The sequence below is a fragment of the Ranitomeya variabilis genome, chromosome 2 (genome assembly GCF_051348905.1).
Source record: "Ranitomeya variabilis isolate aRanVar5 chromosome 2, aRanVar5.hap1, whole genome shotgun sequence".
Classification (NCBI taxonomy): Eukaryota; Metazoa; Chordata; class Amphibia; order Anura; family Dendrobatidae; genus Ranitomeya; species Ranitomeya variabilis.
In genome coordinates, this window is record NC_135233.1 from 871,332,253 (window position 1) to 871,345,787 (window position 13,535).

The window sequence follows — 13,535 nt, forward strand, 5'->3', positions numbered from 1 at the left end:
TGTATGCATGGCTTGAACAGCAGTTTGAGGGTGTCTGCACTTGATGTCAATGACATGTTTGGAAGCCCATGTAATGGATCTAAATGTGAAGCTTGCAACACTTGGGAGCACTGCAAACCTGGAGAGGGGTTTAGAGCTCACTGAGCTTGCGCTGACTGGGGTCAGTGATATGAAGGAGAGTGGAGGTGGGGTAGATCAGGACAGAGAAGTACGTAGCTGGGTAAATGTTACAAGAAGGGGTAGGGGTAGGAAGAAAAGTGCTAGGAAGCCCAGTCCTGATCTGGTATAACCTAGTAATTATGCCTGTTTGGATCATAATAGAAATACAAGCCCCGGACTGGGATCACTACAGCAGGACATTGCTCCTAGCAACCAGGAAAAAAACTGCTGCAGGAAGGAGGGAAATATGAGTGCAGAAAAAGCCAGATGCATTTTGGTGGTAGGGGACTCTATATTTAGGAGGACAGACAAGGTCATCTGCTGCTGAGATCATGAATGCCGAACATTGTGCTGTCTGGGTGCATTGTGCTGTCGGGTTTGACATATTGCCGATCAGATAGACTGATTGCTTGGTGGAGCTGGACAAAACCCAGTGTTCATGGTACACATCAGTACAATTGACAAAGCAAGAGGGAGGTGGAGTGTTTGTAAGAATGATTACAGGATAAGTAGGAGAAAAGCTAAAGGGGTTAATGAGGATATAGGGGGCTGGGATATGCAAGGAAAGCAGGGAGTCCAGTAGGAGTAACAAATGTGCTAATATTGTTAAATAAATGTCTGCTGGCAAATGTAAAATGTCTCGCAAATAAAATGAATGAACTGGAGACTTTTATTTTGATCACAGAATATGATGTGGTGGGCATTACTGAAACCTGACATTATGAAAGCCATGACTGGATAGCAAACGTAGAGAGTTACACTACATTTAGAAAGGACAGGAAAGATGAAAAAAGTGGAGGGGTGTGCTTCTTGTAAAATCCAAATCAAAACATGTGCTCAATTAAGACATTGGGGGGAGTTACAGCAATATAGAGTCACTATGGGTAAATGTACATGGGGATGGTAATAAGGGAAAGCTGCTAATTGGAGTATGTTACAAGCCTCCAAATATAGCGGAACAGATAGAGGATGAAATGCTGCAACAAATTAAAAAGGCAGCAAACAGTAATAGGGGTCTTATAATGGGGAATTTTTACTATTAGCTACAAATTCTTATTCACAGTTCAGGACAATTTCCTCTCGGCTGGTAGATGCACCAACCAGGGGAAGTAATCTGCTGGAACTGGTTCTATCAAATAGCGTTTGGGATGCAGTGACTTAATATGGCAAGTTTAAATGTAATTTTCAATCAAACATTTAAAAGGGGAAATATCAAAACCGGGAACTTTAGGGAAACTGATTTCAACAATTTAAGGGAAGAACTTAAACATGTAGACTGGGACCATGTCATAGTAACTGGGGATACCGAATAGAAATGGGGCATTTTTAAGGAAATGCTACTAGCATCCCAAAGAAAATGTATACTCTCTGGTAATCAAATGTCAAGGAATCTAAAGAAACCATTATTGATAAATAAAAGCAAAGTTTAATGAGACAAAACCATAGGGCATTCAAAAACTCTGAGAATACTGAAATGGCATTTCAGGAGGATAAAGATTTAAATAAGAAATGTAAAAAATAAATCAATCATTACATATCATATATACACTCACCGGCCACTTTATTAGGTACACCTGTCCAACTTCTTGTAAACACTTAATTTCTAATCAGCCAATCACATGGCGGCAACTCAGTGCATTTAGGCATGTAGACATGGTCAAGACAATCTCCTGCAGTTCAAACCGAGCATCAGTATGGGGAAGAAAGGTGATTTGAGTGCCTTTGAACGTGGCATGGTTGTTGGTGCCAGAAGGGCTGGTCTGAGTATTTCAGAAACTGCTGATCTACTGGGATTTTCACGCACAACCATCTCTAGGGTTTACAGAGAATGGTCCGAAAAAGAAAAAAAATCCAGTGAGCGGCAGTTCTGTGGGCGGAAATGCCTTGTTGATGCCAGAGGTCAGAGGAGAATGGGCAGACTGGTTCGAGCTGATAGAAAGGCAACAGTGACTCAAATCGCCACCCGTTACAACCAAGGTAGGCCTAAGAGCATCTCTGAACGCACAGTGCGTCGAACTTTGAGGCAGATGGGCTACAGCAGCAGAAGACCACACCGGGTACCACTCCTTTCAGCTAAGAACAGGAAACTGAGGCTACAATTTGTACAAGCTCATCGAAATTGGACAGTAGAAGATTGGAAAAACGTTGCTTGGTCTGATGAGTCTCGATTTCTGCTGCGACATTCGGATGGTAGGGTCAGAATTTGGCGTAAACAACATGAAAGCATGGATCCATCCTGCCTTGTATGGAGCATCTTTGGGATGTGCAGCCGACAAATCTGCGGCAACTGTGTGATGCCATCATGTCAATATGGACCAAAATCTCTGAGGAATGCTTCCAGCACCTTGTTGAATCTATGCCACGAAGAATTGAGGCAGTTCTGAAGGCAAAAGGGGGTCCAACCCGTTACTAGCATGGTGTACCTAATAAAGTGGCCGGTGAGTGTATTTTTTGGGACTATTCACCCTGCTACCTCTCAGTTCAGCTAGCGCGGCGATTATCTCACTTTAAAAAATAAATCAAGCTAGCAAAGTTATCTACAAAGGTAAATATCACCAACAACATTAAACTACAACTCCAAAATATGTATTATGCATCAATGCCAAAAAACATGCTATCTGCCTCTTAAAAAGGAAAATAACAAGATAATTATACAGGACAAAGAAAAGGCTCAGATATTAAGCAGGTAACTTTCATCCTTGCTCACCAATGAACTGTTTGTTACAGAGATCAATAACCAAGGCAAAAATCAAGGTTCACTACTTGATATAACTAGTTTAATACAAAAAGAAGTACACCTACAGTATGTCTGAGCATTTTTAACATTGACAGATCCCCTGACTCAGATGGCATTCATCCACGGATACTAAGGGAATTGAGCTGAATAATTGATAGACCATTGTATCTCATATTTTTAAACTGTCTTTTAACAGGGGTGATGCCACAGGATTGGAGGATGGCTGACGTGGTACTGATATTTAAGAAAGGTAAGAAAGTAGATCCAGGCAACTACCATCAGATAAGCCTGACATAAGTAGTGTGCAAAATCTTTGAAGGCATTAAAAAAAATTACCTGAAGATATGTACTGTAGATGATAATCTAATAACTGACAAATAACATGGATTAATGAAGAATAAGTTGCGTCTAACTAATATGTTGGGTTTCTATGAGGAGGTAAGTGCAAATCTGGATGTCGGTAATACAGTTAATGTTATTTATCTGTACCACATAATAGCCTTATACTGAAGCTACAGAATCAAGGACTCGGGGAAAATATATGCAGATGGGTAAGGAATTGAATAAATGACAGGAAACAAAGAATTGAAAAAGAAGCAACACGGCACTCGTACTAATTATCAGTATAGGTGCTCAAGTAGGGTATCCAACCCAGGAATCCAATATTGGCATCTCTCTGAGTGGCTTCCGCCATACTCCACTTGCGCTGACATCCACAGGATCTCCCATTGCATCCAGGCCAGTTGAATAATCCAGTTGGAACCAACACTGACCCTATATACGCTTTGCCTACTATATAAGTAAAATTGTTCTGATGAAGGTGCGGATGTGGACCGAAAACGTTCAAACTTACCGTATATACTCGAGTATAAGCCGACCCGAGTATAAGCCGACGCCCTAATTTTGCCACAAAAAACTGGGAAAACTTATTGACTCGAGTATAAGCCTAGGGTGGAAAATGCAGCAGGTACCGGTGAATTTCAAAATTAAAAATAGATACTCCATACCGTTCATTATGGCCCCATAGATGCTCCACATAAAGCTGTGCCATATATAATGCTCTGCACAGTTCATTATGGCCCCATAGATGCTCCACATAAAGCTGTGCCATATATACAATGCTCTGCACCATTGCCCCATAGATACTCCACATAAAGCTGTGCCATATATACAATGCTCTGCACCGTTGCCCCATAGCTGTGCCATATATACAATGCTCTGCACCGTTGCCCCATAGCTGTGCCATATATATAATGCTCTGCACCGTTGCCCCATAGCTGTGCCATATAGTGCTCTGCACCATTGCCCCATAGCTGTGCCATATAGTGCTCTGCACTGTCCATTATTGCCCCACAGCTGTGCCATATAGTGCTCTGCACCATTGCCCCATAGCTGTGCCATATAGTGCTCTGCACCATTGCCCCATAGCTGTGCCATATAGTGCTCTGCACTGTCCATTATTGCCCCACAGCTGTGCCATATAGTGCTCTGCACCATTGCCCCATAGCTGTGCCATATAGTGCTCTGCACCATTGCCCCATAGCTGTGCCATATAGTGCTCTGCACCATTGCCCCATAGCTGTGCCATATAGTGCTCTGCACCATTGCCCCATAGCTGTGCCATATAGTGCTCTGCACCGTCCATTATTGCCCCATAGCTGCTGCTGCTGCTGCAATAAAAAAAACAAAACACATACTCACCTGTCTTGCTTGCAGCTCCTCGGCGCCATCTTCCCGGCGTCTCTCCGCACTGACTGATCAGGCAGAGGGCGGCGCGCACACTATATGCGTCATCGCGCCCTCTGCCTGAACAGTCAGAGCGGAGAGACGCCGGGAAGATGGCGCGACGCCCGGCGTGTGGAACGAGGACAGGTGAATATGCGATACTTACCTGCTCCCGGCGTCCCGCTCCTTCCCCCTGCCTGTCTTCGGTGCCGCAGCCTCTTTCTCTATCAGCGGTCACCGACACCGCTTCATTAGAGAAATGAATAGGCGGCTCCGCCCCTATGGGAGGTGGAGCCGCCTATTCATTTCTCTAATGAGCGGTCCCACGTGACCGCTCAGGGGAAGAGGCTGCTGCACCCGGAGACCGTGGGACGGGCAGGGGGAGCGACAGGAGCGCCGGGACTAGGTAAGTATATGACAGTGCTCACCCGCCGACCCCACCACCGATCATGACTCGAGTATAAGCCGAGAGAAGCACTTTCAGCCCAAAAAATTTGGGCTGAAAATCTCGGCTTATACTCGAGTATATACAGTATATCTTTGTGGATGCACATTAAATATCTTCTTCTTTACACCAAAATTCTTCTTGAGAAGGAAACAAATAATTATCATAAATAGTTCTCTAAATGGGATACAGTCAGCAGAGGGGGACCGCAGGGATCTGTGCGGCAGACCGGGAAAAATTGTGGGTTACGAGTACCTTGTGATGGTCACCGCCATCAGGTTGCAGAAAGCTTACGTCTCCCACTGGCTTAAAATGCAACATTTCGAGCACAAGCAGGCTCCAAATGTGTGAATTTAGTAATGTGGCATTGGCTGCGTATTTCTGCTTGCGTTCCAAGGACAGGGGTATGGACAACTGAAGGCTGCACTGGGACAAGGAGGTGGACGTGCTTGTTGATGGTGCTAGTTGAGTTTGTGTGCAACTGTAGATGCAGGGCATGAGGCATCTTTGCATGCACCATGGACAGGGGATTGGTTTGCATGTACAACATCGGAAGAGGCAGTGGTATCACTCGCAGACAGTGTTCATGGAGCCTTGTGTTCAACCAACAAAGTCGGGTGCTTTGCTGCCATGTGCCTGATCATGCTTGTGGTGGTTAGGATGGGAGTTTTGCTACCCCTGCTGATACGGGTGGCCGGTGGTGAAAATGGCCTTTTTGAGGTTATCAGCAGAGTGTTTAAAAAACAACCAGGCTGTTACGGGGACGTTCAGTGCCTGCCTCTCCCACACCACCTCCTCACCTCAACCCCGGTCTTTCAGTGTTCCCCAAGGCTCAGTTCTAGGACCCCTACTCTTCTCCATCTACACCTTCAGCCTGGGACAGTTGATGTAATGGCACGGTTTGCAATATCATCAGTACGCCGATAACACACAGATCTACCTATCTGTACTTGACATCACCTCCTTACTGACCAAAATCACACATCTTCCCGCTATTTCATCCTTCTTTTCTGCTCACTTTCAAAAAGTGGATATGGACAAAGCAGAATACATCATCTTTCAACCATCTCATGCTAAATAGACATGAGAGCTGTGTATGCATCATTCGGTACCACTTTAATAAGAGGGAAAGTTTGCCCAAGAGAAAATTATTTTCCAGACATTCACGGCCTTTTTTGCACATTTTTTGCAGCTGTGCTCTACATTTTCTTGGTGTGGATGTGGTAAATTTTAAAGTTGTCATCAATACCATCATCGTCCATATCTTGTAATGAGGAAATCTTGTGTTTCCCAGGGTCGTGGCTAGCTACATTTAGTGGCATTCCTTTAACAGTGTTCGTTACACTATAACAAATAATTTTTGACTGTGAGATTTGGATATTATCTGTAATATGTATGGGTGAAGATGAAGAAGCTTGTGCCACGGGTGTGTTTATAGGTACGGACGGTGCACTCCTCTTTAAACTTAGTTTTTCACAAGCATTCATCAGTTTGTTTGGTTTTCCTCCAACACTGATCTGCTTTCTCTAATTAAGCATCTCACGAACATGTTGCACTTTTCCCTTTAGACAGACACGTGTGTCTTTGGCAACATATTTTTGACAGGCATTTTTTAGGCTGAGTCTAACACGTGCATCTGTTACACGATCTTCTGATGGGCATTAAACACATTCTGGTAATTGGTGGTAGCTAAACGACTAATCATTGTAGGCTGTATCCTGGATCTCATACCTCCCATATCCACCGCTATTATTAATCATGAACGTTCCCATTCCTGTCATCACCATGCCCCTTTTCCTGATCACTTGATCCAACGATTCGCCTGCCATATTTTCACTAATAACCTGCACCTTCCCAGCAGTAACTGTGTAGGAAACCACTTTACAGTTTTGCAAGGTATTTATGATGCCCGTAAACAATTTTTTTAAAATAACTTGACCTCCCATGGAGAAATAATTGTCAGCCCATGAACTTAGTGTATGGGCATTACAAGTCTAGGAGACCCGCTCCTTTACTTTGGGCCTAGTTTTTAATAATGTCTTCCTCCACATATCATCATTCTCCGCCACTAGAACACCATGGTGAACGTGTTCTGTGCTGCTAAAGCCATTAAAGTTTTGTCCAAGGGCATCTATGATCCCCATAAATCATTTTTTTAAATGTAGACCCTCTCCTTTAAATTGGGCCTAGTTTTTAATGAAGTTTTCCTCCACCTCTCAATTTTCCATCACTAGACCACCAGAGTTCACGTGTTCTGTGCTGCTACAGACAGTCAATTTTTTGGCAAGGGTGTCTATGATCCCCATTAAATATTTTTAAAAAATTTACCCCCATGGGAAAATGTTTGTCAGCCCATACACTTAATGTATGGGCATTACAAGTCTAGGAGACTCGCTCCTTTAAATTGGGCCTAGTTTTCAATGAGTCCTTCAGCAATGTCTCCTCGTTTTCCACCACTAGATCACCAGGCTTAACGTCTTCTGTGCCGCTACAGGCAGTCCATTTTTTGGCTAGGTTGTCTATGATGCCCATAGTATGTTTTTAAAAAATGTATCCCCCTTGGGGAAATGTCTATCAGCCCATGCACTGCATGTATAAGCATTACAAGTCTAGGAGACACAATCCTTGACATCAGGCCTAGTTTTTAATGAGGCCTTCAGCAATGTCTCCTCATTCTCCAACACTAAATCACCACGCTGAATGTGTTCTGTGCTGCTACCGGCAGTCAGTTTTTTGGCAAGGGTGTCTATGATCCCCATTAAATAGTTTTAAAAAATGTACCCCCCCATGGGGAAATGTTTGTCAGCCCATACACTTAGTGTATAGGTATTACAAGTCTAGGAGACCCGCTCCTTTGTAATGGGACAGTTTTTTTATGAGGCCCTCCTCCATGCTTCTTCCAAGGGGGAATTGGGGTGCTTGCAAATTTGGGTCCAGGCGGCTCTTGCATTGAATGCATAAGGAAACAGTATGGCAGAACCAACTGAAGAATGTGAAGTGGGTTTTCCTGTGGCCATCCAGTACCTGAGTTGAAAGGCTTATTGGGGTGCATATGACTTGATAGCAGGGTAGGCCTTGCATTCAATGCAACATTTTTTCAGGAAGCCCTCCTGTACCGCTCGAGAAAGGGGTATTGGGGTGCGTAGTAATTCTTGGCAGCTCACCCATTCACTGCATAGGCAATAACAGCATAGGAGATCCATTGTTTAATAATGGCCCTTTTAGAATATTAATGCTGCCTGATGCCCCTCTAAAAGTAGGCTTTGTGACTTTAAGAGTCCATCTTTCACACATTAAAGAAGATGTGTCTGCTTATGTGTCACACACCATATGGCCAGCTAGGGTTGTTAAATGTTACAATTACATTTCCCAAGTGAATGCATTTGTATTGGTTGAAAGCAATGTTAAAGTTGAAATACACATAAAAAACATTGCGTGTGAACATAGCCCAAGTAGTGGAGGAACATTTTGGTGTAGGGTAAATTATTTTGCATTATATACAGTACAAGTCTTTAGCCTGGAAAGGATGTACCTTAACATATTTCCCAGCAAAATCCATTTTGGTTTCGTTTTTGTATATTTTTTGGTGCACCTGTAAAAATGGCGTGAAACTCTGACAACATTGTTTAGAGCTGTGACCTAGGAGTCAGAAATGCTTCCAGGGGCGATCAACATGATGTTCCTGTCTCATTTGAGCAGTGTTTCCATCATTTTCTGACTATTTTAGACCTTAAAAGGACCCCCGAGGGATTGCAGTAAAAATACTCCGGTTTCCCATAGACTTACATTGGGCTCATTGCTCGGGTCGAGTACCCGAGTATTCCAATCTGCTCGACCCGAGCAAAGAGAACCCGAGCATTTTAGTGCTCGCTCATCACCAGTCAGTATGCCTACGGCATGTGGGAAAAAAAATGGAGGTGCTCGTGATGCAGTGTGCCGATATATGATACGCTGATTTATCACAATATATTTGTGTTTTATTTTAACATTTCCTTACCCCACAATCATTGGCTCCATCTCCACACATCCCAACAAAATAGCTATAACAAAAAATTGAGGTCAGTTAGATGTTTATATAATACAGAGTATAGTTACATTTTAAATTATATTTCCATTTTTTATCATTTGCATATTATTAACATGTCTATTGATCCTATGATTTCTATAATTCCACAACTTATCTTTCTTGGTGTTTCAATTTCAGTATTGAAGAATTGGACTATATATTAGTGAAACATAATTTGTAAGTCTAAAAAAGTCATCCAGTTCAGCATTTTTTCCTGCAATGTTATTCCAAACATTAACTTCCTCAATGTATATTTTAAATTGTGCCCACTTATTGAAAGGAATGTTTCAAACTTACTCTAATTTTTGAAGCTCTTCTATAAGACTTGACTTTTGCCTTGGAGTCATTCTTGCAAAAATGGTTCCATTCAATAGTACCTAAAAACAACAATATTAAATCTTAGGCTTTGTTAAACTCCATCCTTTACATATATGCAGCATAGATAAAAATATTCCTCCAAAGTGTCCACTTATCTGAACATACAACAGCAGAGGTGTCTAGGTTTAAACCTGACCAACTACTTCTACTCTGCGCAGTGTATGAGGCACCATCTTTCCAATGGTTTTAAGGATTTTCTTCCTTATTGAAAACTATTTCACTGAAAAATATTTCATACTCTATACGTACAAAAACACAACCTGTTTTGAGTTTGATCACAGAGATATCAGTTTTTTTTGGACGTGGAGAGAAAATAAAAAAATATCCTCCTCCATTCTATCAGGTCTATTTTTTTTAACAAGGACCCATACACTTGCAATGCAAATTTGGATCCAACACTTAGATCTAAATTGGTCATGTCTTGAAATGTCCGTCAATCATCGGTCGATAATGATGATATGGAAAAGGATGCAGATGGTGGAGAAATGTGGCACTGGAGATTGCGGTATGAGTAGGTGCTGACTGCAAATCGTGATGTCAGGCACCATGAGGACATACCGCCATCTCTGGCAAGGCTGGTGGAGGAGTGTGGCGCCACGTCAGAGTGAGTGCCTTAGAATAATGCGATATCAAGCTCTGTTTTATTGGAGACAAATTCACACACAGTGTCTTCAACAAAATGACTCCGGATAGCACGATATTCGTTGACTCTGGTGCCATTTTATTTAAATATTGAATGCACACGACGTGCTGCTAGGGAGCGAGAGAAAGATATATACCAGGATGGGGGAGCATATAATAGGAAAAGGGACCAGTATGGGGTAACATATAATAGGTTGTGGGACTAGGATGGGGAGCATATAATAGGATGGGGACCAGGATGGGGGAGCATATAATAGGATGGGGGAGCTTATACCAGGCTGGGGGAGGATATAATAGGATGGGGGACCAGGCTGTGGGAGCATATACTAGGCTGGGGGAGCATACATCATGTTCCAAATAATTATGCAAATTGAATTTAAGTGTCATAAAGATTTAATTGCTTTGTTTTTCAAATAAACTCATGGATGGTATTGTGTCTCAGGGCTCAATGGATCACTGAAATCAATCTTAAACACACGTGATAATTAGAATCACCTGGAAAACTAATTAAAGGAAAACTACTTAAAGGGCACCTGTCACCCCGTTTTTTGAAGATGAGCTAAAAATACCGTTAAATAGGGGCAGAGCTGGGCGTTACATTAGTGTCTTTGTGTGCCTCTATAACCTACCTAAGCTGCCGAAATACCTTTGTAAAGTCGCCGTTTTCTGCTGTCACTCACGCTGGTCTGGTCATATGGGCGTGGTGACAGCGCTGTTTCTCCTCCAGAAACCTGCTCATCATTACGTTGGTGGCGTAGTGGTGTGCACATGTCCAAAGCGAAGATCCACTGCCCAGGAGATTCAAAACAGCGCGGTCTTCGCTATTCGCCGTTTACCGGTGGGCGCGGCCATCTTTCCTGTGGCCGCGTGTGCGCAGATGGAGCGCTCTGCTGCCCGGGGCTTCAGGAAAATGGCCGCCGCGATCTCCATCTGCGCACGCGCGGAATCCCGCGGCCATTTTCCTGAAGCCCCGGGCAGCAGAGCGCTCCATCTGCGCACGCGCGGCCACAGGAAAGATGGCCGCGCCCACCGGTAAACGGCGAATAGCGAAGACTGCGCTGTTTTGAATCTCCTGGGCAGTGGATCTTCGCTTTGGAAATGCGCACACCACTACGCCACCAACGTAATGATGAGCAGGTTTCTGGGGGAGAAACAGCGCTGTCACCACGCCCATAGGACCAGACCAGCGTGAGTGACAGCAGAAAACGGCGATTTTACAAAGGTATTTTGGCAGCTTAGGTAGGTTATAAAGGCACACAAAGACACTAATGTAACGCCCAGCTCTGCCCCTATTTAACGGTATTTTTAGCTCATCTTCAAAAAACGGGGTGACAGGTGCCCTTTAAAAATGATGTTCCACATTATTAAGCAGACCACAGTTTTCAAGTAACATGGGAAAGAAAAAGGATCTCTCTGCTGCCGAAAAGCATCAAATAGTGCAATGCCTTGGTCAATGGATGAAAACATTAGATATTTCCTGAAAACTTAAGCGTGATCATCATACATTAAGAGATTTGTGGCTGATTCTGGGCACAGATGGGTTCGTGCTGATAAAGGTAGAATGAGGAAGGTTTCTGCCAGGCAAATTCATTGGATTAAGAGAGCAGCTGCTAAAAAGCCATTACAAACCAGCAAACTGATATTTGAAGCTGCTTGTGCCTCTGGAGTCCCTCGAACCTCAAGGTGTAAGATCCTTCAAAGGCTTGCTGTGGTGCATAAACCTACTATTTGGCCAACTCTAAACAGTGTTCACAAGGAGAAACGGTTGCAGTGGGCACAGACATACATGAAGACCAATTTTCAAACAGTCTTTTTTACTGATGTGTGTCGAGAAACCCTATATGGTCCAGATGGATGGAGCAGTGGATGGTTGGTGGATGGCCACCATGTCCCAACAAGGCTGCGACATCAGCAAGGAGGTGGAGGAGTCATGATTTTGGGCCGGAATCAAGGGGAAACAGCTGGTAGGGACCTTTAAGGTGTGAAAATGACCTCTGCAAAGTATTTAGAGTTTCTGACTGACAACTTTCTTCCATGGTATAAAAAGCAGAAATGTGCCTTCAGGAGCAAAATCATCTTCATGCATGACAATGCAGCATCTCATGCTGCAAAGAATACCTCTGAGTCATTGGCTGCTATGGGCATACAAGGAGATAAACTCATGGTGTGGCCACCATCTTCCACTGACCTCAACCCTATTGAGAACTTTTGGGGTATCATCAAGCAAAAGATCTATGAGGGTGGGAGGCAGTTCACATCAAAACAGCAGCTCTGGGAGACTATTCTGACTTCATGCAAAGAAATACAAGCAGAAACTCTACAAAAACTCACAAGTTCAATGGATGCAAGAATTGGGAAGGTGATATCAAAGAAGGGGTCTTATGTTAACATGTAACTTGGCCAGTTAGGATGTTTTGGAGTTAAATAGCTTTTTTGTTCAGTGAATGTGACCTCCTAATGCTGCAAATTCAACAAATGAGCATTTTCAGTTCTTTAAAGCATAGCATATGAGTTTTTATTCATTTGGGAGATTATACTGTTATCATTGGGAGGTTTCTTCAATAAAATTTGATGTATACTCTAACGGGTGATGACTTTTAATAGACATCCGTTTTATTCTCATAGACTTGTGTTAGCGACGGATTGTGATGGATGGCCTTCCGTTTTGTCCGCCGTGCACTGGATCCGTCGTAAAATCGCCGTCCGTCGGGCGGAGACAAGGAACTTTTTTTTGGACGTCGAAAAGTCAGACAGTGACGGATCCAGCAGCGTTCGTCGTTGGCTATAAAGGAAGCTTATGGGAGCTGGATCCGTCGCTGTCCGTCAAAAGGCCTCTTTCACACTTCCGTCTTTTATCTCCCGTCACAATGCATCGTTTTGTGAAAAAAATGCATCCTACAAATTTGCCCGCAGGATGCGTTTTTTTCCTTAGACTTGTATTAGCGATGGATCGTGATGGATGGCCACACGTTTCGTCCGTCATGCACTGGCTGAAATACGTTTTTATACACTGAGCATGCTCCAAATCAGTATTTAGTAGCCAATTGGCCAGACAGCCCCAAATTTATAAAAACCTGGCATGTGGCTTCATTCAATGTGCCAGCAAGACTCCTGCATGCCAAGAATCCTGCCAACCAACCAGCATCCAGCCAGCATCCAGCCAGCGTCCAGCCAGAGGCCAGCCAGCTTCCCACCAGAGGCCAGCCAGCATCCAGCCAGAGGCCTGCCTGCCAGTGTGAGTCCTGCCATTTTTGTGTGCGTGTGTCTGTGTGTGCTTGTGTTTGTGTGCGTGCGTGCGTCTGTGTGTGCGTGCATCTGTGTGCATGTGTCCGTGCGTCTGTGTGTGCGTGCGTCTGTGTGTGCGTGCATGTTTTTTTTTTTTT

At 43.6% G+C, this 13,535-nt stretch overlaps 1 protein-coding gene across 1 annotated transcript in view; it reads right to left on the bottom strand.

Moving 5' to 3' along the window:
* Positions 1-13,535, bottom strand: part of LOC143808062 (putative cation-transporting ATPase 13A5) — a 318,077-nt gene that overhangs the window by 53,162 nt on the left and 251,380 nt on the right. The window contains exons 23-24 of the mRNA XM_077290322.1: positions 9,430-9,509; positions 9,064-9,106 (exon numbers count right to left, since the gene is read on the bottom strand). Of these exons, the coding sequence (XP_077146437.1) occupies positions 9,064-9,106; positions 9,430-9,509 (123 nt within the window). The remainder of the gene's footprint in view (positions 1-9,063; positions 9,107-9,429; positions 9,510-13,535) is intronic.